The sequence below is a fragment of the Apium graveolens genome, chromosome 5, assembly GCF_009905375.1.
Source record: "Apium graveolens cultivar Ventura chromosome 5, ASM990537v1, whole genome shotgun sequence".
In the NCBI taxonomy this organism is placed as follows: domain Eukaryota; kingdom Viridiplantae; phylum Streptophyta; class Magnoliopsida; order Apiales; family Apiaceae; genus Apium; species Apium graveolens.
In genome coordinates, this window is record NC_133651.1 from 2013731 (window position 1) to 2040440 (window position 26710).

The 26710-nt window shown below is 36.2% G+C and overlaps 3 protein-coding genes and 2 non-coding genes across 6 annotated transcripts; all 5 read left to right on the forward strand.

Annotated features, from left to right (window-relative positions):
- Nucleotides 1-13142: 13142 nt before the first annotated feature.
- LOC141661923 (pyrophosphate-energized vacuolar membrane proton pump) lies at nucleotides 13143-18362 on the forward strand. The gene is made up of 8 exons (XM_074468950.1): nucleotides 13143-13485; nucleotides 14932-15506; nucleotides 15612-15991; nucleotides 16116-16202; nucleotides 16304-16634; nucleotides 17031-17441; nucleotides 17620-17679; nucleotides 17820-18362. Exons 1-8 carry the CDS (start codon nucleotides 13239-13241, stop codon nucleotides 18024-18026), a joined length of 2298 nt encoding a protein of 765 aa, XP_074325051.1. The 5' UTR covers nucleotides 13143-13238; the 3' UTR covers nucleotides 18027-18362.
- Nucleotides 18363-18507: 145 nt separating this feature from the next.
- Nucleotides 18508-21612, forward strand: LOC141661924 (uncharacterized). Of its 2 annotated transcripts, XM_074468952.1 has the most exons (7): nucleotides 18508-19873; nucleotides 19956-20080; nucleotides 20177-20273; nucleotides 20643-20752; nucleotides 20874-20948; nucleotides 21129-21184; nucleotides 21268-21612. In XM_074468952.1, exons 1-6 carry the CDS (start codon nucleotides 19804-19806, stop codon nucleotides 21138-21140), a joined length of 489 nt encoding a protein of 162 aa, XP_074325053.1. In that variant the 5' UTR covers nucleotides 18508-19803; the 3' UTR covers nucleotides 21141-21184; nucleotides 21268-21612. The 2 variants fall into 2 exon arrangements, with proteins under 2 accessions (XP_074325053.1, XP_074325052.1); XM_074468951.1 differs by lacking the exon at nucleotides 21129-21184.
- Nucleotides 21613-23265: 1653 nt separating this feature from the next.
- On the forward strand, nucleotides 23266-24192 carry LOC141723358 (triphosphate tunnel metalloenzyme 3-like). Its single transcript, XM_074525146.1, has one exon. The coding sequence runs from the start codon at nucleotides 23335-23337 to the stop codon at nucleotides 24106-24108; it is 774 nt and encodes a 257-aa protein (XP_074381247.1). The 5' UTR covers nucleotides 23266-23334; the 3' UTR covers nucleotides 24109-24192.
- Nucleotides 24193-24944: 752 nt separating this feature from the next.
- Nucleotides 24945-25018, forward strand: TRNAR-UCG (transfer RNA arginine (anticodon UCG)). Its single transcript has one exon. It is a non-coding gene; the product is annotated as a tRNA-Arg (tRNA).
- A 700-nt stretch (nucleotides 25019-25718) lies between these two features.
- TRNAR-UCG (transfer RNA arginine (anticodon UCG)) lies at nucleotides 25719-25792 on the forward strand. Its single transcript has one exon. It is a non-coding gene; the product is annotated as a tRNA-Arg (tRNA).
- The last annotated feature ends 918 nt before the right edge of the window (nucleotides 25793-26710 follow it).

Here is a 26710-nt window from a genome sequence, read left to right on the forward strand (position 1 = left end):
AAAGAAGCCAAATCTGAAGTATTTTCATGTATTTGGATGCAAGTGTTTTGTTCTTAAGACCCACCCTGAACAACTATCCAAATTTGATTTAAAAGCTGATGAAGGAATTTTTGTTGGGTATCCACTTTCCACAAAAGCCTTCAGAGTCTACAATTTAAGAACAAGGGTTGTCATGGAATCTATCAATATCTTCTTTGATGATAAGAAGATTACTGGACTTGAAGATTTCAATGATAATGATCAGCTGAGATTTGAAAATGAAGACTAAAATTCTGATACTGAAAATCCTGAAAGTCTAAATCCTGATACTGCAAAGTCTGATGGATTAAACTCTGATGTTATTGAAATTGTGGTGACTACGCCAAAGGAAGATGCACCTATGCAAGGGGAGCATACTGAAGATATAACCACATCTCAAGAAGCATCAGAACATACAACTGGCTCTTCAATTCTGATTTGTCAAGTTCTGATAAGTCAAGTTCTGATAGTTCTGAAAACTTAAATTCTGAAGGATCCAACTCAGAGAGCATAGTTTCAGGGGGAGCATCAGAAAATGTTGATGAAGATAACATGGATCATGGGGGAGCATCCAGTTCTAGAGAAAACCTTCCATCTGCAAGGAAGTGGACTAAATCACATACACCTGACTTAATTATTGGAAATCCTGATGCAGGTGTCAGAACTAGAACAACTACTTTAAGTGAAAAACCTCTATAATTCTTTTCTTTCTCAGACTGAACCAAAGAAAGTGGAAGAAGCTCTTCAAGATGTTGATTGGGTACAAGCAATGCAGGAAGAGTTAAATGACTTTGAAAGAAACAAAGTCTGGACCCTAGTGCCAAGACCAAAGAACAGATCTGTTGTTGGTACAAAGTGGGTGTTCAGAAATAAAACTGATAGTGATGGCATAATTACAAGGAATAAAGCAAGGCTGGTTGCAAAAGGATATTCTCAACAAGAGGGAATTGATTATGATGAAACATTTGCACCAGTTGCTAGATTGGAAGCCATAAGGATATTTTTGGCTTATGCTGCTCACAAAAAGTTTACTGTCTTTCAAATGGATGTGAAAAGTGATTTTCTCAATGGAGAATTGGAAGAGGAAGTATATGTTGAACAACCTCCAGGCTTTGTAGATCCCAAATATCCAAATCATGTCTACAGGCTTGATAAAGCACTTTATGGCCTTAAGCAAGCTCCAAGAGCATGGTATGCGACTTTAGCTCAGTTTTTTTTTGGAAAGTGGATTTAACAGAGAAACTATTGACAAAACACTGTTCGACCTCAACCATGGAAATGACTTACTTTTGGTTCAGATATATGTTGATGATATCATCTTTGGTTCTACAAATGACAGACTTTGCAAGAAGTTTTCCAAACTAATGCAGTCAAGATATCAAATGAGTATGATGGGGGAACTTAGCTATTTTCTGGGCCTTCAAGTCAAGCAGAATGAAGAAGGCACTTTTATTTGTCAAACCAAGTACACCATAAATTTGCTGAAGAAATTTGGAATGCAAGATTGTTCAAGTGCATCCACTCCCATGATCACTGCAACAAAATTGGATAAGGATACTGGTAAATCAGTAGATATTACTGATTACAAAGGTATGATTGGCTCTCTACTCTATCTAACTGCTAGTAGACCTGATATCATGTATGCTACCTGTCTTTGTGCAAGATTTCAAGCAGATCCAAGAGAACCTCACTTAACAGCTGTGAAAAGAATTTTCAAGTATCTTAAGCGAACAGCTAATCTGGGATTGTGGTACCCTAGAGAATCAGACTTTAAGCTGATAGGTTACTCAGATGCAGATTTTGCAGGTTGCAAAATTGACAGGAAAAACACAAGTGGAAGCTGCCAATTTCTTGGAGGCGGATTGGTTTCTTGGTTTAGCAAGAAACAAAAGTCAATTTCCACATCAACTGCAGAAGCAGAGTACATTGCTGCAGGAAGCTGTTGTGCACAGATTCTTTGGATGAAGAATCAGTAACTGGATTATGGGTTAACATATTTTAAAATCCCTATTTACTGTGATAATCAAAGTGCTATTGCTATGACAGGTAATCCAGTTCAACACTCAATGACAAAGCACATCAGCATAAGGTACCACTTCATAAGGGAACATGTGGATGAAGGTACAGTGGAATTGCACTTTGTTCCAACAGATCAACAACTAGCCGATATCTTCTCCAAACCACTGTGTGAAGCTACTGTTACAAGATTGGTAAATGAACTTGGCATGGTTTTAGGTTCTTTCTCTAAATCTGCTTAGTTTTTGTTCTGATGCATCAGATTTTATGATCAGTATTTACAGATATTACCATCCTTGTGTATTTCGTGCTTAATTGAAAATTGCTTAAGTACTGATTGTTGTCTGATGTGAATTTCTAAACTCTGATAGTGATATGAATGTTTATGTGATTATTCAATCCAATGAGGATAACTGTGCTAGATGCTAACCTAGTAGTCTTTAATATACTAAAGATCCCATGTTTGAAGTAATTGTTTATGTGGAAATCTATTGACACAAACAAATTCTGATATTGAGCTTAGTTAAGTTTACTTTGTCTATCTTATTACTAAGTCAAAAACTAGAATATTACTTCTTATATGTTAAATTCTGATGTTAGTAAATCTGATGGATGTACTAAGTGCTGATAAACCTCACTTATCAAAAGAAAAAGAAATGAAAATCAGGTACTCCTTTGAGATCTAGAGTAAAAAACTGTGGAAGGGAAGACCTAAGTGCATTGCTGGTATTAAGTAATATGCATCAGAAAAGCAAAAAAATAAATATTTTTCTTGGTGACTTTCCACACTCTATGATTACTGGAGAAATACTCTGATAATAGCATAAATTCTGATAAGCAGTCGTGACTCACTTACACTGAGAAGCCACTGTAAAATGGAATTTCAAAAATGTATAAAATGAGCACAAAACAGTTGAGGTGGACTCATGCATGAACTCATTCTAAAGTATACTTCAGAATCATGATAGATTTTGAGCAAAATTCTTAGTTATGCCTTATTTTTAAGATGTACTGAAGTGAATCAGACTTTAATCTTTATCTGATATTTAGCTTACTGCACACACATACACTCCTTATGAATGATGAAAATTAATATGGTGATAAATGGTGTTTTAGATGAACGTTTAAGTGTCAGTTACATAAATTCTGAGGACAAGTTATGATGGAAGTTCTGATGAATAAGTTCTGAAGAAACGAAATCAGAATTTGTGTGAAGAATTACAGAAATTGGCATTCATTTCTCGAGTTAAGAAATCATGTTCTGATGACTCTTAAGTTCTGATATAAGTCTAAGTTATGATATTACACTCTGATTCTTTACTTGACTTATTTGTAGTTAAAATCTGAAACAGTCTTATTTAAAATCAGAATATGTTTGGTTGAGATATTAACAGTCAATATAATTTGGGTTAGTGGTACACGTCTATCCACAGTAATTTTTACTTGTCTCACGTGCGCATTAAATCCTGTTTTAAACTTCCAATGACTGTTATTATTCTCCTCAGTCTAGGAAGACGAGGTAGAATTATTTCTACCTATAACCATTCAATTTTCCTTGCGTCTCTTAGCATTCTATTGGCTATATAAACCAACACCTCATTTCAGCCAACACATCTCTCATTTTCTCTCAAACTCTCAAACTCATTTCTTTTTCTCTCATCACAACCATGGTTCATTACGACTTAGCTCTGAACTATGATACTTTCACTCTCACCATGAGGTGTACAGAATGGTAGCAGGAATGGCATGTTACTGCCATTCCTGATGAGATTTGGGACTCAATTCCCCAAGAGGTCCTCACAGACCTCTTGTTCTTTTACATGGACTATCATCGCCATCTTGAGCGACTGGAAGAGGAACGGCTGGAAGCTCTCCGACAGCAGGAGCGTATTATTCGTCTTCTGTTCTTTTTGTTGAGAGTAGTAAGAAGAAATAATTTATGCTACCTGTTTCTCTTCACCATCAGCTTTGTCAGGCTTCTTAGCTTAGGACAAAAGCTGTTGATGTTAGGATTTGTAGCTTAGGACAATCTTGTACTTTTCAGCGTGTAATTTAAATTTCATGAAATGTATTTGCTTAATATATTAATGAAATTTTATATTTATGCAAGATTTTGTCTCTGAGTCGTTTGATATTCTGATGAATTATTTTTAAATCCAGATACTAACCATATTCTGATGACTTTTTTAGCTCTGATACAAATCAAGTTCTGATTCTGACGTGGCAGTATTTGTTTACTTGGTTTCTTTATGGTCATTCTCTCATTGGTCATATTTTTACAGAATATTGGCCTTGCAGTTAAAATAATTTATTAAGTGGGAACAATTTTAAATTTTAAAATAAAACTGAACTACCTTGATTAATGGGATTACTTGGTAAGTGAAACGGTTTTTCCTTGAAAAACTGCATGTGATAAGTATTGATTACTGAATTCCCGTGCCCATTAATTATCTTTTACTGATGCATGTCTGACAGGTGTCCCAACGATTACTTTTTCTACCGTGTATAAGTAAAAGAGAGAAAAGATTATAAACTCTTTTATTTACTTTCATATTTTATCTCTCTCTTTACTTTTACTCTCTCTCTCTCTCTCTCTCTCTCTCTCTCTCTCTCTCTCTCTTTACTTTTACTCTCTCTCATCTACTGACGCTTTTTCATACAGACATTTTCTCAAACACCTTACAGGCAACCTAATTTCTCAATTTTTCTCATGGCACCTAAGGATTTGATTATAGATGGAGTCAAGTTTGTACCCAACAACTATGCTGCAATCTTAAACAAGGCTGGAGCTCCATCCGATTTGCACTTTGTGCAAGATCTTCTAGCACATAGTGAGATTGGGTATTCGTTGACCCAACCTCAAGTCATTTCAAGCCAACAAGTTCTGATATTCTAACGGACTGGGCATTTTGATAATGGTGGTGCTACTGGTACTCCAAGCAATATTTTTGAAGTGAATGATGTTGAGCATGTGGTAACTCCTGGAGCAGTTCATAAAGCTCTCCACTTACCAGAAGGCTGTATTTTTTCAACAGCGGAGGAACCTGTTCTACAGCAACTCATGGCCAATTTGGGTTATGAGAAGAGTTTGGCCAAGTTTGGACAGTTGAAAAGGGCACATATCAGGAAGGAATGGAGCTTTTTCTTCGACTGTATCACTAAGGCATTCGCCAATAAGTGTTCCAACTTTGATTCCATTCCAATTATGAGTCAGCACATCAGGTATGCTATTATTCACCAAACTCATTTTGATTTTGCAAGTGCTGTGCTAGGTTTTATAGGGGATAGGATGACAGAAGATAGGAATGTAGTGTACTTTGCTAGATTCTGTCAGCTTATATATAACTTCTGTTGTGTTGATGAACCCCAACCTACCACTGATTTAATTCCACCCTTTAAGCTTGCAAAACGGGCTTTTAATGACTTGGTAAATGCTGACCTTAAGAAAAAGGTGGTTAGACCCTTATAGATACCTCGGTCTATAAAACAGATCCTGGTAAATGCTGATCCCCACACCTACAGATCTGTTTACCCTGATGTTCAACCCACCAGCACATCCCAGACACCACAACAACCATCAGAACATAACACACATACACCTCAACCAACTCAACCCTCCATCAGAACATATTTCAAACCTTCACAGATATCTCAACCTTCATCATCAGCACATACTGTGAGGCCTTCATCTTCAAAGCCCAAGAGGACAAAGACTGTACCTCAGACACAACAGAAGAGAAGGAGGATTGTTCTGAGAGATGAGTCAGACAGTGAGGAACAGGTTACCGTGTCAGAACCTGTTGTCAAAGAAGCTGAGAAGGTCTCTTCTCAGAAGGATATTGGAATTGGGGGTTCTAAGCTTCTCAAAAGGCTTAGAAGGATGTATTCTGATGAAACTCCCAATGTATCAAAGAGATACAAGAAACAGAGAGCTCACAGGGACAGGGCCAAGCCAGTTTCAGAGAATGAGGAAGCAGCTGCTAAGGAAGGAGATCAGGAATCTCTGATCTCAAAGGAGCCATAATTTGCTGAAGTTACTGCATCTACACCTCCATTGTCACCAACTCAGGAAACTGCTCAAGATAAAGTATTTACACCACCTGTGTCTCCTGTAAATGAACCAATATCTACTACAGACCCAGGCACAAGTGCTGAGATTGATATTCACAACCTAATTGTGCCTGAGGTTCTCTACTTAGAAGCTCCAACAAGTCAAGTCACTCCACCAACAACACCAATTCCTGATGATGATTTTAACCCAGAATTGCCTACAACACCTTCTCTGCATCTTGATACTGAAGATCAGATTTTAGGTGAGCATCAGAATATGGATGTTGATCAGAACTTAGTTGGAGATCAGCCCTTAGAAGATGATGTTGAAGCATCCATAACTTCTCATACTGTTCTTATATGAGAAGATGCTGATGCTGATGACTCTGTAAGTTATGATGCTGCACATGTTGATACTACTGGTAATGTTGCTACAAATATAGATGCTGATGCAGCTAGTCCATCAGGACATGCACCTCAACAAACTGTTCATAAAGCTGAGATAGTCAAGAAGTTTGTTACAGGGGAAACACCAATACCTTGGAGTGAAACTCCTAGAGGACAGGAGTGGACTAAGGAGTGGAACACAATCACCTTTGTTCCTTCTGAAAAGATTCTTGCTGAGCATCTTGCAAAAGCTGATGAGTTGTTAGACAATGAAGATTTCAAGACACAGCTAAGAGTTACTACACTTACTACAAGGCACCTTCAAGGTCAACAGTCTGTAACTCAGGACAAGGTGAACAAGATTCAAGAAACCTTAATGCATCAAGATACACTTGTCAAGCTGGACAAGAAAAGGTTTTTCAAACCTTCCTTTGACCAAATTACCAACATTGAGAAAACCCAAGAAAAGCAACAGTCTCAGATTGATGAAATTTTGAAAAATCAAGCTTCTCAACAATCTCAAATCAATGAGATCCAATCCTCAGTGGAATTACTTATCTCTCTTCTTTTACCTGCTAATGCCAAAATGGGGGAGAAAATAATTAAGTCCAAATGCAAACCTGATAAGACACTGAAGAAAAAGGATGATGGTAATGACCCGGGAAACTCTGGAATGGGTGGAGGTCATGGTCATGGTAAAGATCATTCATCAAGTAAAGCTGGAACTACAAGTCATAGAACAAGCTCTGATGCTGGGAGAAGAATAACTTCTGATACTGGTAAAAGGATAAGTTCTGATGAACTTTTGGAACTTGATGAAGAAATTTCAAGATAGTTATTTCTGAAAGAAAATCCAGGAATGGACTTTGAGAGTCTAATGGAAGAAGAAGCTAGACTTAAGTCAGAAAAAGTCAACTCTAAATCTGAAGCTTCTGTTGTTAAAAAGAAGCCTCCTACAGCTAAAGGCATTGTGATAAAAGAAAGGACAAATCTTGTGGCAACCAAGACCAAATCACAATTGCAGATAGATCCAAGGTCCAAGGGCAAAGAAAAAGTTGGTGAACCTGTAAAGGTTTATGTGCCTCCCGTGGATGAAGAAATTTATGTTGAAGATGCTGATCTTACTCTGACTTCAAGGAGGATTTCTAAAACAACCTCTGACATGGCTAAAGTTGTTCAGAGTCAAGATATAAAAAGTTCTGATATAACAATGAAGCAAGCAACCTCTGACATAGCTCAAGTTGGCTTGATATTAGAAGATAAGTCAAAGGAAACCTCTGACATTGCTCATGTTAAATCCTCAAAGTTACTCCTACCATGATTCACTAAAGCCAAACAGACTCAACCTTTGAAGACTGCAGCAAGTGGTTTTGAAGCAAGAGTGGTTACTGAAAAGGAAGCAAGAGATAAATCTGGATTGGGTAGTGCTGATGAAAGAAGAGTACATAACACAACCAATGATCCAACTTCCTTAAGTGAACCAGGTATTGGAGCAACTCCTGAAAGATTGAATCAACTAGAATCTGTACAGATGGTCTATCATACCTTCTTGAAAGAACACATCTTGTTATATTTCATGACAGATGGTAGGGTTTACTATATAAGGGAAAATGCTATACCACTGAAGTATTTTGAGGAACTAGAACATGTTTTATTCTTACTTCAAGTGAATGACATAATAACAGAAAGTGCTGCAAATTATTTGAAGACTCAAATTCAGAGACAGAAAAGACTTTATTATGTAAAGTCTGACAGCACATATTGTCCCAAGTACAGAGATCACAAGGGTGATATTGTTGATATGAAGCCTAATACTGCAAAGATCATAACATATCTTGGTATTAAGGGACTTGAATTTAATTTAGAGTCTGACAAAGCCTATGTCATAAGACTAGATCAGGAGTTGAGAAAAGCAAAAATTAATGATCTCATATATGCTATCTTCCAAACTGGTGAAGATAATGCAGAACTCAAAGATGCTAAAAGGAGGATGATTGATGAAATCAGATATGCTGAGAGATGTTTGTTAAAAAACTATCTCAGAACAACTCCTGATATCAAAGAGATCAGAAAGTGAAGCCAAGTCAAGATCTACAATTGCTCAAATTCTGATGTATATACAGACTGAAGTTGTTATCAGAAGTTAAAGTTGGTAAAGTTTTAAGGACTGTAAGTTGTAGTTATCTAGTCAAATTCTCATGCATTTGTACTTAATGTTTTTGACATCATCAAATATCTGTTAAACTTGTATATTATGCTAATTTACAAGTTGGGGGAGATTGTTAGATATATATGATAATGTCATGTCTAATATGATTTATGTTTAGTTTTCAGATCTTACTTGAACATGACAAATCAGTACTTAACTGAAATCATCACTTATACTGAAGTCAGAACTTAAGTTATCAGTACTTAAGGTTCAGGAGCTATTTATCAGTAGATAATATCAGGACTTAAAGGAAACTTTCAGATAAGGAAGACAGCTGATTGAAAGGAAAGGAGATCAAGACAAACGTAAGAAGAGATCTGCATGAAAGAGGAATTCTATGAAGAATAGAATACTTGGAAGAAAAGATAACTGATTGATATATTTTAGGAAGCAGAATTAGATTCCATATCAATTAGCGATTATCTTGTAACTGTGTAATATATAAACACAGACATAGGGTTTACACTATAAGTGTTATCATTATCGAGAATATTATTGATTGTAACCCTAACAGCTCTCGTGATATTTATTCATCACTGAGAGAGGACAGTTCCATATTGTAACAAAGTTTATTATATTGAATAAAGTCTGTTTTCTGTTACTTGAGTTCTTTAATTCGATTTGATTGTGATAAACACTGTATTCAACCCCCTTCTACAGTGTGTGTGACCTAACAATAAACATAATAGTGTTGTCTCTCGGGCACAAACACTCACAAGACAATCACTCGCGAGAGAATGGTAGTGTTTATGGAATGTGCAAAATATGAGAAAATTGAGACTAAAAAATCTTTGATTCTTGATGTGGATACTAGATGGAATTCAACATATGAAATGCTAGATGTGGTGGAAAAATATGAGAGAGCATTTAGTAGGTATGATACACAAGATCCTAGGTATAAAAAACATCTCAAGGTAGGTAATGTTGATGGAAGACCTACTTGTGAAGATTGGGTAACCGTGAGAAAATTTGCATCATTCTTGAGAATTTTTTATGATCTAACTTTGAAGATTTCAGGCACTTCTTATGTCACTTCTAACATTTTCTTGCATGAGATATATGCCGTTCATTCTACCTTGAATGATTGGACATATAGTGCTAATGTTGAAATGCATGCTATTGGAAAGGAGATATTGGAAAAGTTTGAAAAGTATTGGGGAAGTCCGGCTAAAATGAACAATCTTTTATTTATTGCGGTGGTGCTTGATCTAAGGCACAAGTTGCAATTTGTGGTGTATATGTTAAGGCACATGTACGGGGAAGATGTTGGGGGTGTGATGGGAAAGTCTTTAGAAGAAACATTGTATAAAATGTTCAATGAATACTAATCTAAAATTGCAAAAAACAAACAAAGAGATAATGTTAGAGAAAAAAATAGAGAAGAAAATGTTGGTCAAGTGCATCCATCTCAATTGTTGAGGATGCAATTTGAGAAATATATTGGAATGATTTCAAGTGATGGTAGTGCATCGGACTTGGAAGAGTATTTGAGTGAAAAAGCAAAAACATTTAGGACTTCCGAGAGGTCTGACATATTAGAGTGGTGGAAAAATAATTCGATGAGATTTCCCGTTTGATCTCAAATGGCACGAGATATTTTAGCTTTCCCAATATCCACCGTAGCTTAGCATGGGAGGTAGAGTTCTCAATGATTTTAGGAGTTTTTAACACCTAAAATGGTTGAAGCACTTATATGTGCTCAAGATTGGATGGGACGAACCGCAAAACTATAAGTGTTGAAGAGGATCCGGATGAAATGAAACAACTTGATGAAGGTATGCTACTCCTTACATTAATTTATAGGTTTTTTAAATTCAATTAGTGAGAAATATATTTATGAAGATTACTTATGATTTTTTTGTTTAAATTATGTTTTTTCAGCACTAGAGAATATGAACATGGATGCAAGTTCTACGGCGGCATTAGCCACTGGTGGAACGAGTCAGACTCAACCATGGTAAAACCTTATACCTTGTAAATTTTTTGGCAGTTGTTTATAGTAGATGATGTGATTTTTAATGTTCAGGGTAATGAATAATGATGTAGGTGTACTAATATATAGTATTAATTCAATACTTCATGATTGGGATTAATTCATGAAATATACCTCTGTTACAGAGGCCCTGTAGTCTGTTCTCCGTAGTATATTTTCTGTAGTTTGAATTTGAAGGGACCTTTTGTATAGCATAAACTTTTTATTGAAGTTAAACATACAAGAAACTCAAATCTCCTGATCTATTACAGAGTACCAAATGAAAACTTAAAAATTGTTGTCTACATGTAATGTAGTAGAAAACATTATGTATTTGATAATCTAATCCAAAATACTTAAGCCCCCATGATTGAATTGTGAGCTGACTTTCTAACATGCATTTTTGGGTGAGTTTGGTGGATCAGAATACAATCCAGTAGCTAGCTTACTAAATATAATTCACCTGAGCATGCTTTCTCAACACTCTTCCAGTGAGATTGTCTGGTCATCTATATAAGTTGGTCATCTATATAGTTTAGAACTTTTGACAGTAGCATTTTTATTATCTTCTGGAGAATAAGAACATGAATGCAGGTCAGTTAATTGTATGTTCAATGGTCTAATTCTTTCTATTTTTATCCTTGACTTATTACAGACTTGCAGGAGCAGTGCAACATGTGGCAGCAATGCAGAATCATAGGAGCTCTGGTCTCCGGAGTCTGGAATTTGGACCAGAGTAGCAAATTCCAGTTTCATCACCTGCCAAGTGCCAAACATTGCAATTTCGTAATATTCCATACTCATTTTATATTAGCCAAGTTGTTAAGTTTTGAATGCAAACTAATGTTATGAAGTATCAAAAACTTACAATTCTGTTTGTTTTATATTGCTGCTTGTAAACTTAAATTATCTGATTGTTTTTTGGATAAATTTAGCCTTTTATTTTGAAATTCGGTTTTATATTTCGGTTTCGGTAATAACCGAATTATTTATTTCGGTTTCGGTTTCAAACTGAATAAATTTCGGTTCGGTTTTCGGTAGTGATTTTTCTGCTAATTCAGTTTCGGTTAACCGAACAAAAGTTCAGCTCGGTTCGGTTTTAACCGAATGCACAACCCTACTCTCCGATATTAATCAGTACAACTGAAATAACAAGACACTATACTATATTTAAATTTAATTAAGTATGTGAACCTAAATTGTGATAATGTTGTTTTCAGTAAAAATATCGAAAGTTGATGTAGGTCGAATTGCTCGGAAGGCCATCAAATTCATTTTTAGTTTAAAAAATATTTGTATTTTGTATGTTAAGCAATTTGGAAATAAAATATCTAATTATTTAGCTCATTTATTTATTTTTAACTTGATTTCATAGTCTGTCGAATATTTGTCCCGACTAAGTTTATTTGAAGTTAATGAATTTTAAAGTTGTGAAAAAAATATATATTCTAGAATACAAAACGAAGTTAATGTTGTATATAAAATTTTAGACGTTAACCCGTCCCACCCAAGTTTTTGCATTGAGTTGGATTTTAAAATTAAGCGAAATATAAATTAGCGAAAAAAGCAAAAAAAAAAGGAATTAAAATGATGACACCCATTAAAATTTAATATATTATAAGGTTATATCGGAAAAAATGGTTAGTATCGTTAAATTTTTATAGCATGAAATATATATATATATATATATATATATATTAAATATGAAAGGATTGATAGGCACGTGAAAGGAAAAGGGTGATGGTGGAAAATACCCATTTTTTGGGTGAAATTGTTGAAAATACCCATTTTCAAAAGATATGGCTGAAAATAACGTTTTAGTTACGTATTTTTTAATTGGATAAGTGTAATACGCATTTGAGAATTGGATGTGTCAGAAAATTACTAAAGATACCTATTCGCAGTTTGGGTATTACTATCGAGATACACATTTACCAAATGCGTATCATAAAAAATATTAAATTTTGGATAGCCATTTTTCAAAGGAAAATACGGAAAAAATGGGACAAATAGTTTTCACTTTTCTTTATGCACATACCGAAAAATTAGGAAACATAATAATCATTTACATAATTATCACAAAAAGAATATAAAAAAGGAAATTAGTGGGTACTCAAACACAGAATCTTACAAAAAACAGACGATAAGTGGACCCCAAACGTTATTATCGTGTATAAACAAAAATTAAATCTTCTTATCACGAGAAAATCGCAATAATTTCTAATATCCAAAATTAATCACATCTCATCGCAACCATAAAATCCCAAAAATTACTCAAATCCTACGTGTCAAACACTAGTCTCCACCGTAACACCAATACTCCCACCCACACTACATCCCTCCCCACCACATCATCTTATCCTCTGTACCTCAGCCTCACCATTATATAAACACTGCCTCGTTTCTCTAAACCCTCTCTCTCTCTCTCACTTATCTCTCCGGCGAGATTTCTCTCTCTCTCTCTCTCTCTCTCTCTCTCTCTCTCTCTCTCTCTCTCTCTCTCTCTCTCTCTCTCTCTCTCTCTCTCTCTCTCTCTCTCTCTCTCTCTCTCTCTCTCTCTCTCTCTCCGGCGAGATTGTAAACACAATGGCGTTGCCTCTACTTTCAGATCTGGCGACGGAGATTATTATTCCGGTGTGTGCACTCGTCGGAATTATCTTCTCGTTAGTCCAGTGGGTTTTAGTTTCTCAGGTCAAACTCTCGCCGGAAAATCAGTCGGCGCCGAAGAATAACAAGAACGGCTATAATGATTTCTTGATTGAAGAAGAAGAAGGCATTAATGACCACAATGTTGTTGCTAAGTGTGCTGAAATTCAAAGCGCTATTTCTGAAGGTCCCTTTTTTAATCTTTTAGATCTCTTTTATTTTATCTCAGATCTGTTGTGTTTTCATATGTTTATCTTTATGTGTTTGTTTTAATTTTTCAGATCTTGTAGTTGGTTGATAAAACAGTGTATATATAAAAAATTAAATAAAGGGTTTAATTTTATAAGAATGAGTGTTTAAATCATGTTGGTTTTGTTTGTTTATTTGATTTTGCTAATAAAGTTTTCATCTTTATATGTGCTAAGATAGTAAAGATTTGATTTTTATGTATTGGGTTGGTTAAAGATTTGATTTTTAGTTATGGTGTAGTGTAAAAGTTTGCATCTTTGTATCGGCTAGTTAGTGAAGATTTGATGTTTATATATTGGGATGATTAAAGATTTGATTTTTAGTTATGGTGTAGCATAAAAGTTTGCATATTTTTATCTGCTTGTTGATAAAGATTTGATTTTGTTTTGTTTTTGTATTGGATAATTAAAGATTTGATTTATAGTTATGTTGTAGTGTTAAAGCTCTAATCTTTGTGTTTTACTGTTGATTTAGTGTTTGGGTTTGGTGTGAGAGTGATAGGAGGATGTGATTTGAACTTGATTTAGTTTGTTTTTCTTTGGTTTGCGGGCATTGGGTTTCTAGGGTTTTAGGATTTAGGGTTTTGTTTCGATTGTGTTTCGATATGTGGCAGATCTGGTGTCTTTTTGAAAAAAGAAAGCATTTTTGGTTGAATGGGAATTGTCTTTTAATGGTCTTTTTTAAATTGTTATTACCTGGTTATTGGGAAGGGAACATTGTTTAAATATTATATACATTACAGAGTACCCTCTTATGGCTATATCTGGGGGAGCTTTTATCCTTCATTTGTATCGAAAAAGTTCTATTAATGTATTTTATTATTAGTGATTGATTATACAAATCTCCTTGCACATGGCCTCCACGTGGAGATTAGTGCTAGTAGACAGTAACTCTTGGTTTATATTTAAGTAATTATCACTTAGCTAGTGGTTCATAATCTTTCTATTTATGTGTTCTGTTATCAGAAGTTGTGTATCTATCTAATTGTTAAATGGGGTGCTGAGGTAATTATAATTTTTTGCTGTTTTTGCCTATCCGTTCCGATGTCCATAATTGCATGGCTGGTAATTATTACTCTGTGTCGACTGTCAACTTGTATGTGTGATTGTAGGAGGCATACTGTAGCATTACATGATTAATAAGAACTGTGTATTATATGTGGCGAAGTTGTAAATTTTCCAGAAAAATGTTAAGAAAATTGTAAATGCATTTAATAGTAGATTGTGTCCTGATAAGCTTGGTCATACTCTTTTGATTGTTTCTGATTTGGACTTTAATTTTGTGATACTTTCCTATTACCTTAATCTTGTTTCTAGGACATGTGGTCCACCTTTTAGGGTTCTCTCTACTAACTGTTAATCTTTGGCCGGCATTCATTTTACAGGTGCGACATCCTTTTTGTACACTGAATATCAGTATGTTAGTGTTTTCATGGTTGCTTTTGCAATTCTCATTTTCCTCTTCCTGGGGTCTGTTGAGGGCTTCAGCACAAAGAGTCAAGCATGTACTTACGATAAATCCAAGACTTGCAAGCCAGCCCTTGCCACTGCTGTCTTTAGCACCATATCATTTTTGCTTGGTGCTATTACTTCTATTGTTTCTGGTTTTCTTGGAATGAAAATTGCTACATATGCAAATGCAAGGACCACCTTGGAAGCAAGAAAAGGTGTTGGCAAAGCTTTTATTACAGCATTTAGGTCTGGAGCAGTTATGGGATTCCTTCTCGCAGCCAATGGTCTTTTAGTTCTATATATTATCATAAATCTCTTCAAGATGTATTATGGTGATGACTGGGAAGGCCTTTTCGAAGCAATTACAGGATATGGGCTTGGGGGGTCCTCTATGGCATTATTTGGAAGAGTTGGTGGTGGTATCTACACTAAGGCTGCCGATGTTGGTGCCGACCTTGTTGGAAAAGTTGAGAGGAACATTCCAGAAGATGACCCAAGAAATCCAGCTGTAAGCTTATAAATTATAAACTTTCCTGGAAAATAGATTCTTTGATATGTGGAATTATAGAAATAAACAAATTATAACTGATCTGTCTGTATGGTATGTATGCAGGTTATTGCAGATAATGTTGGAGATAATGTTGGTGATATTGCAGGAATGGGTTCCGATCTTTTTGGCTCGTATGCCGAGTCATCTTGTGCTGCCCTTGTTGTTGCTTCTATTTCCTCTTTTGGCATCAATCACGAGTTCACTGCAATGTGTTATCCCTTACTTATTAGTTCCATGGGAATCCTTGTTTGCTTGATAACTACCCTTTTTGCCACTGATTTTTTCGAAATCAAAGCTGTTAGCGAAATTGAACCAGCACTGAAGAAGCAGCTTATCATCTCTACAGTCCTCATGACTGTTGGAGTTGCAATTGTTAGCTGGATTGCACTACCAACATCCTTCACCATTTTCAACTTTGGAACTCAGAAAGTAGTAACGAACTGGTAAGCTTTGCTTTCATCCTCCGTTATCGTGATTGTGATATCATTATAAATCTTGTTTTTCAAGTTTCTCATATACAATTGAGACTAGCTTAAACTTGATAATTTTTTTAACTTGTGTTTTCAGGCAGTTGTTTTTGTGTGTGTGCGTTGGTCTCTGGGCAGGGCTTATTATTGGTTTTGTTACTGAGTACTACACGAGCAATGCTTACAGGTAATTGTCCAATTTTTGATAAAATAATGCTATGCAAATTTATATGTCAAATTTGCTATCATTTCCTTGTATATCTGAATTGATTTTTCTTCTCATGGCAGCCCTGTGCAAGATGTAGCTGATTCCTGCAGGACTGGAGCTGCAACGAATGTTATTTTTGGCCTTGCACTAGGATACAAATCTGTGATTATTCCCATTTTTGCCATTGCAGTCAGTATTTTTGTTAGTTTTAGCTTTGCTGCCATGTATGGTATTGCCGTGGCTGCACTTGGTATGCTGAGTACAATTGCCACTGGACTGGCTATTGATGCATATGGTCCTATCAGTGATAATGCCGGAGGCATAGCTGAGATGGCAGGCATGAGTCACAGGATTCGCGAAAGGACTGATGCCCTTGATGCTGCTGGGAACACCACTGCTGCCATTGGAAAGGTACAATGATCCTCTCTTCCTACATAGTTACTTTACTTCTTATCTCTATACATATGCAATTAGACAGAGTGTTGTAAGTTCTTCCATATTTTTATTATAATGCATGCTGTAATCGTTAGATTATTAAATTTTCTATTTCTATCTGAGAGCACTACAATCTCTTCTTACCCATGCATTGATCTAGTTTCGGATATCTGAGACCTATTATTTACTCCAAAGTCCAAACTCTGCTGCTATTTATTATTCTGTGCTTATTATTATATATTATTTTGTTTTCTTGAAATGATCTTATTCAGAAATTTAATTACCGACACTCACACATGCCTCTGCCAAGAGGCTTGAATCCTGGACCTTACATTATCCCGCATTTATTAATCACAAGTTACTTTCTCGCAGGGATTTGCCATCGGATCTGCTGCCCTTGTTTCATTAGCACTTTTTGGTGCCTATGTAAGTCGTGCATCAATCACAACAGTTGATGTATTGACCCCAAAGGTCTTCATTGGCTTGCTCGTTGGTGCCATGCTTCCTTACTGGTTTTCTGCCATGACCATGAAGAGTGTGGGTAGTGCAGCTTTGAAGATGGTGGAGGAGGTCCGCAGACAATTCAACACCATTCCAGGTCTCATGGAAGGCACTGCCAAGCCTGATTACGCAACCTGTGTTAAGATCTCAACTGATGCGTCTCTCAAGGAAATGATTCCTCCTGGTGCCCTTGTGATGCTTACACCCCTCATTGTTGGAATCCTATTTGGAGTGGAGACCCTTTCTGGTGTTCTTGCTGGTTCTCTTGTTTCCGGTGTTCAGGTAATTTTTACTAGCCAGAATTAGGATAGAATGAATTATCTGCATGTCCAAAAATTATTTTATTTTTAACCCTTTGGAATGCTGGATCCGTAGATTTTCTTGCTAGATCACTGCGAGTCTGTTTTTCAAATCCGGACACTAGAAATTGTAGTTAATTATTTGAACTTTTTGCCAACAGATAGCAATATCTGCATCCAACACAGGTGGTGCCTGGGACAATGCTAAGAAATACATCGAGGTAAATAAAAGTTTATTTGAACGTGTCAAGTTAGTGCTTTAATTTTTTATTATTTTATCTTGATGATCAAAATTTTGTTATTTCTGTTGGGCATTTATTATTATTTCATTTGATGATCAAAATTCTGTAATTTCTGTTAGGCTGGGGCCTCTGAACACGCCAGGACCCTTGGACCAAAGGGTTCTGATCCACACAAAGCTGCTGTTATTGGTGACACCATTGGGGACCCGCTAAAGGACACTTCAGGCCCATCACTCAATATCCTTATCAAGCTCATGGCCGTTGAGTCCCTTGTATTTGCCCCCTTCTTTGCTACTCACGGCGGCGTGCTTTTCAAGATCTTTTAAAGAAAATATACAAGCGGAACACAACACACCAGGAGGGTTACGCTGGACTTCCTTTTCCGCTGTAGTAGTAATTTTTGTTCTGTAGTCTTTTCTTCTTTTCAAAAACTGTTCTCTTCCCAAAAAAATGTTTCGAGTTAGTCCGTGGTCAGCAAGCAATATTTTTGATGATGATGATGATAACGACGGCGAGTAATGGTGACACACTTCATCGAACTAGCAAGGTTAGAATTGATAACATGTGTACTAGTTTTCTTCATAGCTTTTAGAACATCTAATATCAAGTATCCTTATGGTAGAGAACTAGACATTTGGTTTATTTTATCGTTTCTTCCCTTCCGAGTTCTGTTTCATTGTTTATTGCCGTAATCTTGTTACTGAAAAGGGAGAAATGGGTCATATATGTACGTTAAGTCTGTTTCATCTTGATATTCTTGGTGTGCTAGTGCAAATGACTGGAATGAGTAATGAAATCTCCTGTCTTTGTTGAAAAAGATGTGTCAGCGAGCTTTGGTAGCTGCAAATTAATGCTCAACTTATTGTTGTTGCATCACAGGCAATAGTAGTTGTAGCAGCTAATACCATTGATTGGACTAACGGAGTAGGTGCCGAAAGGGTAGAGTAATTGAGCATTTTTATACCGGAAAGTGCCACCGATGCTTTCCACCGACTCGTAATCGATAATTTTCTAATAATAAGATGGGATCCTGTGTCCATTCATATGTGCCCCACATCAAAACGTGGCATTGGCCGTGTCTTGTTATTTGGGGAAATTTGTCGGAAAAAATTTCTAGCACTTGTCACAAGTGAAACTATTTTCTAGTTTTAAACTTTTTTCCGAAAATTATGACGGCTGCGATCAGAGGCGGGTTTGCTGCAAAATATTACACAAGTCAAAGTTTTTTGCACAAACCAAAATCAAGTTAAACACGACTAGTTCGCTGTCATTACACCATTGAGTAAACAAGTTAACCGCGACTAGTGCACAGTAAACAAGTTAAACGCGATTAGGTTACGGTAGCCACTATTGCACCACCGAGTAAACAAGTTAAACGCGACTTGTGCATAGTAACCACCATTGCACCACCTAGTAAACAAGTTAAACGCGACTAGTTCAAAGTAGCCACCATTGCACCACCAGGTGAACAAGTTAAACTTGACGGGGGTATTATAAGCTATGTTCCGAATCTTCATACGATCATGGACGAAGTTCTGCAGACCTCCCAACCACCAAGTGAACTAGAGTTTTGATTCCTTACACGAACGCCTATACGATTTTCAAACCTGTAAAGTCCTGCTAGAGCACAACTAAGCCATGAACATCTCGTTGAAAAGAACAAACACCTCGTGTAATTGTTAGTATCTAGTTTTAACTGCTGGAAACTTTTTTATAGTTTCTTAAAAAGTTGTAGATAATTGCTAGACAAAAATGTCTCTATCTTGTGACAAAGACACAAAATTTATAATATCAACGACGATTCTTTCATTCAAAAAAGAATATCGATAAATATTTAATTTTATCGTAGTGATCGACGAGGTCCTACAGGACAGGAGGCTATAGCCACTTCCAAGACATCAGTTTGGATAGAATGAATGATTTGAGTTTGGAAGATAGACATGGGAAATGATTCCTTGTCATCTTAAAGAACGTCACGTTTTAGCAGTTCAATTAAGATGACAAATAGTACACATTATATAATGAATGGTCCCTCTATAATCCCTGTTCATATTCAACTTTGAGATCAAATGTTCTTTAGGATCATAGAACAAGACTGTACTAATGGGGAGTTCATCATCAGTCTTGACTCAGTCTGATATTCAAGAAGTTCAAGAACACTGCAATAATCTCTGTGAGTGCTTCTGCAGTTCTTGAATTTGCGTAGTTAAACTGAATTTTGATGCTGATGTTTAGTTTTTCTCGATAATGTGTAGTCACGGAGCAGGAGATAGTGTCACTTTATCAAAGATTTTGCCAGCTTGATGGGGATCGCAAGGGTTTTATCTCAGCTGATGAGTTTTTATTGCATACTGAATTTTCAGTTAACCCTCTTTCCGAGGTTGGTTAATTTTTATTACATAAAAACGACGATAATTTGGTTAATAACTGATTATCAAGTAATCTGATTGCTCTACTGTATTGTAAATATTTGCAGAGGTTGTTGAAGATGGTTGATGGTTTGAACTTCAAGGACTTTGTGGCTTTCTTGCTAGCCTTCAGTGCTAAAGCAAGCATGAATCAGAAAATCGAATGTATGTTTTATATGCATTCTAAATCACCGCGTTCACCATTATAATTTATACCTTACAAAGTAATTCTCAGAGTCAAAGAATCATGAGCCTTTAATGCAAATTATGTGATACCTAGGTGTTCTGCACTTGTTATTTGTAAGATCAAAGGTTATTATTTTCATCGTCCTCTGAAATGGTACAACATGTTTGATAGGGCAGTGAATCTATGCTTCTAATAGCAAATTTCATCGTAATCTGGTATACAACCTTAACGCTGCTCAGGCACGTTAGATTGCTTTAGACAGTTGTGTAGTTTCTAATCCTTCAAGATTTGTGCTTTCTTCATTATCGAGTCCAATTGCTGACTTAAAATGTATCTTGTTTCCTCAGTTGTCTTCAAAGTGTACGAGTCAGAGCATAATGATAAGGTGACTTTTAGTGACATACAAGAGGTGCTGCGAGATTTAACTGGCCCATCTATGTCAGATGAGCAAAGAGAGGTACATTGGTTAGAATAGAGTTTAGAGAACTATATTTTGACTTGTTCTGTCAGTAGCATCATCTTGATACTTCCGACGAAAGAAGATATAATTTCTTCGGCATTTATGTTTTTGATTGTAGGCAGTCTTGAGCAAGATCTTGCAGGAAGCTGGTTACACAATGGAATCTTTGTTACTGCTGGATGACTGCATTAAGGTACGCCTAGAGTTCAACAGGGTCCTTTTATACCTTCTCGGGTTGCTACAGAAGATCTTAAATGATTTTTTTTCAGATTAGAAAATTTACAAACACCATCAGGAAGATGAACTAAACTGTAATAGACTGCTTATTTCTTTTGGCTGCCTCTGCAATATAATCTGTTTGATAATTTTGAAGTGTACACATTGAACATCATATGCAGTTAAGCGCTTAGAGACTCTTTGTCATACCTGGTCTGTGCTTAATGTCATTGGTTACTTTGTGTTCATTCTGCGAATTTTTCTAATATTAATGTTGTGCTGAATGTACATTTCAGATTCTTAACAAGCCGGGCTTGAAGATGGAGGTGGAAGTCTCAACTAGCCTGAGCCTGTGATATTTCCCAACTTAAGCAGAATATATGTAGTTCTCTACGACAGAAATCAAGAAAAAACCCCAATAAACGACCAACATATGCTATGTGGATTTATGTACATAAACTCATGCTTACATCCATTACCTACAAGGCTACAACTGTTCTAAATGTAACTCACTAGCATGTTGTTCATGCACAATAGTGTGTTGTTGATGTTTTTGGCTGAGACCGACGATCTCAGTTCAATCTTGTACCTTCAGTTATGCATGTCAATGCTTGTATCTTGTTGCCAAAACTGGCACTTTAGCCTTGCATTTCAGTAATTGCCAGCTTATCAAGACTCAACATAGAACTCGGTGTTTGTGGGTTAATTAATCTTAGAAAAAAATGCATGCAAGTTTTCTGCCACCAGTATAACACAAAAACTATAGCAAGGGATAGATGCAACAACAGAAGAGGCCAAAGCTAAAGCTTAGACCATCTGACATAAATCGCAATGCCTAACATGCTAATTTTGGAAAGACGGCTCAAATACGTATTAACATCTTCTGCAATTTTGACCTGTTAAACTTTTCTGTTATTTACTTTCATCATGGAAGTTTATCTGTAACTGTGCTCAGTCTCGGTTTTATTGAATTTGTATGTCTTGCAACAAAAGCAAAGAAACTCTTCCAAACAAACAAGTTCTGGCTCTGCAGCAGACAGCAGTACCTGGTAAGCAAACATCATTTGCTTCCATGTCCCAGGGCCCAGACAAAACTGCAATTTTTCTTTAGCCCTGTGAAATTTAAGTTGTGTATGTACCGGATCTAATGACCGAGTCTTTAGATTTTTGTCGATATGCTTTAGAGGCTTGCAGCTCTTCTAACGAAAAAATGTCATCAGATTCAAGGGCTTCAAGTTCTGATAACATGGCAGAAATTTCATATTCCGAGGTCAAGGCCACAGTGACTGCCAGTGAAATGAAGCAGCTACTTGACAGAAGAATGAAAGCTCTTGAAGAAAACACAGGAATCTCAGAACAGGCACTCCTGGAAGGCCTGGAAGAAAGGAAGAAGTTGATGGATGAGATATACATGCGCTTGCAGTTTATTCGCCACTCCCTTCTCGTACAAAATCAAGAAACAGAACAAAAATCGAGCCAAGAACCCTCCAGATATAACCCCTGCAAGGTAATGTTTCAGTCCGTTTTGTACTTGTGTATGTTTCCAGAAGGCGAACTCCTGACCTCCCGCAAGGAGGACAAGAGCCCAACCACTGCACCAAGCCTTCGTTGACTAGTTTAAACCACTTACTATATGCTTTGGCTGATATCAATCATTTGCTGCATTCTCTGTATAGCCTAAACAGAAGGGAAGAACCAGGACTGGTCTGTCAGAAGTTCTGGATAAAAAACTGAACCAGGCACAGCTTATTGCTAGAGATGTAAAAGTGAATACAAGAACATTTCATGATCATTATCAACTTTTTCTCGATTCCTCCAAGAAGATGATGCCTCAGCATTGAAAAATACCCTCTAGAGTGGACTGTGAAGAAAATTTATGAGAATAAACTAGCTTTCTAGCAATTATACAAGATGCCTGGTGTGGTTTTTTTAAAGCATGATTTCCTAGTGAGATGTTTGGTATGGCTGCCTCTAGTGGACTACACTTCAATCTAAATTTCTTAAAAATTTTGTGTAAATTCTGAAAAAAAACCCTTGCCACAATATTTTTTTCCCTTGAAAATACAAAATATATACATTAAATTATAACGCAACGACATAAGGCAACTATCGAGATTCTGAATTCGACTCTGTTTTCCCATAAAAAAAAATACAAAATAAACACATTAAATCATAATATGATAAGATAACACAACCATGGAGATTCTAAATTACGACGCCCAATCACTCCGAAATTTGTCAAAACATATAATTTACTTCTAAAAAAACCAAAAAAGCTTTTATATGGAGTACCCATTAAGATTAAAAAGATGGGAGTCCATTAATCTTGACCAAATCTCCAAACACCTCAAATCCTCAAGAACATGATCAAAGTTTGTACCAAACACTCCCTCTTCACCCACCACTCCATCATGCCATCACTCTCCCAATCACCCCTTTTCCCAATCCACTTCAAACCTCTCAAATCACCACTCCTCAAATTCAAAACCCTAAATTTCACCACCACCATCAACAACAAAAACCCCTCAAACCCAATAGAAGTAGAAGTAAAACTGAGGCTCAAAAACTCACACTCACACAAAACCCTCACAACCCTCCTTTCTCAATTCCACACTCAAACCCATCATCAAGAAAACATCTTTTTTGATGGGCCTAATCAAGAACTCACTTCAAACCTCTCTGTGTTTCGTTTGAGATTCTACAATCAAGATTCTACCTGCATTGTGTCTCTTAAGTCCAAGCCCCAAATCATTTCTGGGATTTTTCGGGTTTTCGAAGAAGAAGAGCCTATTGATTGTTTTATTGGAAGATCATGTGTGGATGATCCTGGGAAGCTGTTGTTGATAGATACATTGAGAATTGTGAAAAGGGTCAAGGAGGAATTTGGGGTTGAGGGGTTGGTTTGTTTAGGAGGGTTTAAGAATGTGAGAAGGGTTTATGAGTGGAAAGGCTTGAAATTGGAAGTTGATGAGACAATGTATGATTTTGGGACTTGTTATGAAGTTGAGTGTGAGAGTTTTGAGCCTGAAAAAGCTAAGGTTTTGATTGAGGAGTTGTTGAGGAGTAATGGGATTGAGTATTGTTATTCTGAGGTTTCCAAGTTTGCGACTTTCGTTTCGAGGCAGCTTCCTAATTAGTTTTTGTGTAGGTAGGAAATGTGATGATTTATGATTTTATGATATTAATGATTGAATGAATGAGAGGATTTGGTTTATGATTAAGTTGTTGAAAGCTTGTGTCTTTTGTGTATTGTAGTGTTGAAATTTATTGTACAGTTAAAAGGATGCATTTACAATGCTGATTGGTTATGAGATTGATCATATTAATTCAAAGGTTTGTGTATTTATTCCAATGGAAGATCTTCTGTTGTGCAAGAGATAATGAATCTTGAAATACACAGGTAATTTAGTAGCTAACAAATGGTTTATAGTCCACCTGCATTGTTAATGAGTTTACAGTCCATTATATTTGCTAGGTAACATGTTCATTATTATCTCATGTCCGGATAGGTTAATAGAAAATGAAGAATGTGCAGCTGTGTCTTCTACTGATCTGGATAATTTGCGGTGTGCTGGAGACCTTACGGTTTCTCAGATGATCATAAACAATTTATAGCGCTAGTTGAGAAAGGCGATTGCTTGATTGGAGAAACAGACATCCAGGTGAGTTAAAGAAAGAAAATTTAAGGTTTCTGCGAAAATGTAGACAGTTTTTTCTTAGTTTCTTTCCCTTGTTCATAGCAATGTCGCAGACTTGTAGTGCCCACTTAAAAAAATCACGTACTTACTCACCTACGTTACATTTACCTTAATTATATTAGAAGGTAAGATTGAACAAGCTCACACACCAAACTAAGATACAGCATAAGCTGAGAGATTGTTTCATTTATAGTTAAATTTAAATCCTAAACAATTTGACAGTGTAGAGCAGAGCTAGGGGTTGTTTCCAATGAAATCTAAATTGTCAACAATATGACCGCATAGCGCAGTGGATTAGCGCGTTTGACTTCGGATCAAAAGGTCGTGGGTTCGACTCCCACTGTGGTCGCAGTTTTATATTTTGGTTTGTTTTTTTGGCAGGTTCAGGATGTGAGAGTTTTGTTATGAATTTAATGGATTGAAAATGGAAGTGGAGGAAAACGTATGATTCTGGGACGTTATAGTTCAGTGTGCAGAGCCTCGGAGCCTGAAATGGCATCTGAAAATGATTCAGGATCTGTTGAAAGTTGATGGGATTGATTGTTAATATTGACAAATTTCAAAGTTTGCAGCTTATGTATATGTGTTTAAAGAGAGCTCCCTCAGTAGGACTTGAGTTAATAAAAAAGATATTTATCTGAGTGAATTTGGTTGTGTGAATGTGTGCCTATGTTAGTAGAAGATTTTCTGTTATGCAAGAGATAACGAAATGCTAAGGAACCAATCGTGTCAAAAACTCAAGGTCTTAGAGCAAGGTCCTCTACGTGATGAAAACACCGGTAATGTGCCTAAATCCAAAAATTGTAGCGGCCCGTTTGTGGTTTACAGTCCACCTGCAATGCTGCATTACTAATGAGGTCTAAATAAATTCTATTTGCTGGATAGCATGCTTAATTCCATCTTCCTTCAAACTCTTGAAAAATAGTGGTGAAGACTGAAGATAATAGACTTGTACACTTGACATTCTAGGTGTTCTTTGAGGCTATAGCTTGACCAGTGGAACCAATATTCATAATGCTATTATGAATATTGAAAAAGTAAATAAACCTGACCGCATAGCGCAGTGGATTAGCGCGTTTGACTTCGGATCAAAAGGTCGTGGGTTCGACTCCCACTGTGGTCGTTTTTCCCCGTTCAATTTGAATTTGTCATGCTCAAGAGACAAGTATGGTAACTAGTAGAAAAAATGATAATGTCTTAGAATTTTTTTACTTATTTCCCGAATAACAACCCCAAAAAAATTTATGGAAAACTTATTATTTATATGATTATATCTGAAATATGATGATAATCATTAATTTTTAACTTTTATAAAGGATAAAAGAAAGTCAAAGTGTACAAGCTAATAAAGCAACCAAATTGTGTCGTAATAACTCGTTTAATAACAAATCCTATCTTTAAAAAACATATCGCGTTCGTAACATTTTTATTCATAATTTTCGGTACTCTCCTAAGAAATTCAACGGTATCAAATAGCAACAATACAAATGTGTCAAAAGCAAATTCGAATGTGCCAAAAGTAAAATGAATGAACACATGTTTTCCTCCGTTTCTAAATTTACTTAAATGAGAAACTTCCATTGGATCAATACAAGCATGTTTTCCTCAATTCCAAATGTAAATTAACGTTGGTCTAAAAGTTAATCTAACTTCACCGAGAAAAGTAAGAAAGTTAACACGTGCTTCCTTTTTAGCTAGAATCCCAACTCTTCATGATAAATCATATAGCACATCTCTTACCAAGTTATGTTGATATTTAAACTCTGGTTGTTTTTTGACAATGAACATCGTGTTATCCAAATACATCCATCCGACACGTGCTCAAGGGATACTGAACTCCATTTAATATAAAGGAATAATGAGCCTGTACCGTAATGACATTTGATACTCCATACGCATCATACGATGTCTTAATCCATCTATTGCGTGACTAATAAGGAATCCTGAGTATGTGTGGCTCCCAGGCACCGGAAAATATTTCGGTCGGCGGTTCTTTCTCATTCATTGATTGATTGAAGGTAGCTTGCTTCCAACAAGTTCA

Bases quoted from the DNA above. Each gene is read 5' to 3' on its own strand.
- LOC141661924 (XM_074468951.1), top strand. From the start codon at position 19,804: ATGGGGAGTTCATCATCAGTCTTGACTCAGTCTGATATTCAAGAAGTT. The intron at 19,874-19,955 runs GTGAGTGCTTCT...GATAATGTGTAG, and splicing joins AGAACACTGCAATAATCTCT to TCACGGAGCAGGAGATAGTG. The intron at 20,081-20,176 runs GTTGGTTAATTT...AAATATTTGCAG, and splicing joins CAGTTAACCCTCTTTCCGAG to AGGTTGTTGAAGATGGTTGA.
- LOC141723358 (XM_074525146.1), top strand. From the start codon at position 23,335: ATGATCAAAGTTTGTACCAAACACTCCCTCTTCACCCACCACTCCATC.
- LOC141661923 (XM_074468950.1), top strand. From the start codon at position 13,239: ATGGCGTTGCCTCTACTTTCAGATCTGGCGACGGAGATTATTATTCCG. The intron at 16,635-17,030 runs GTACAATGATCC...ACTTTCTCGCAG, and splicing joins CCACTGCTGCCATTGGAAAG to GGATTTGCCATCGGATCTGC. The intron at 17,442-17,619 runs GTAATTTTTACT...TTTTGCCAACAG, and splicing joins CTCTTGTTTCCGGTGTTCAG to ATAGCAATATCTGCATCCAA.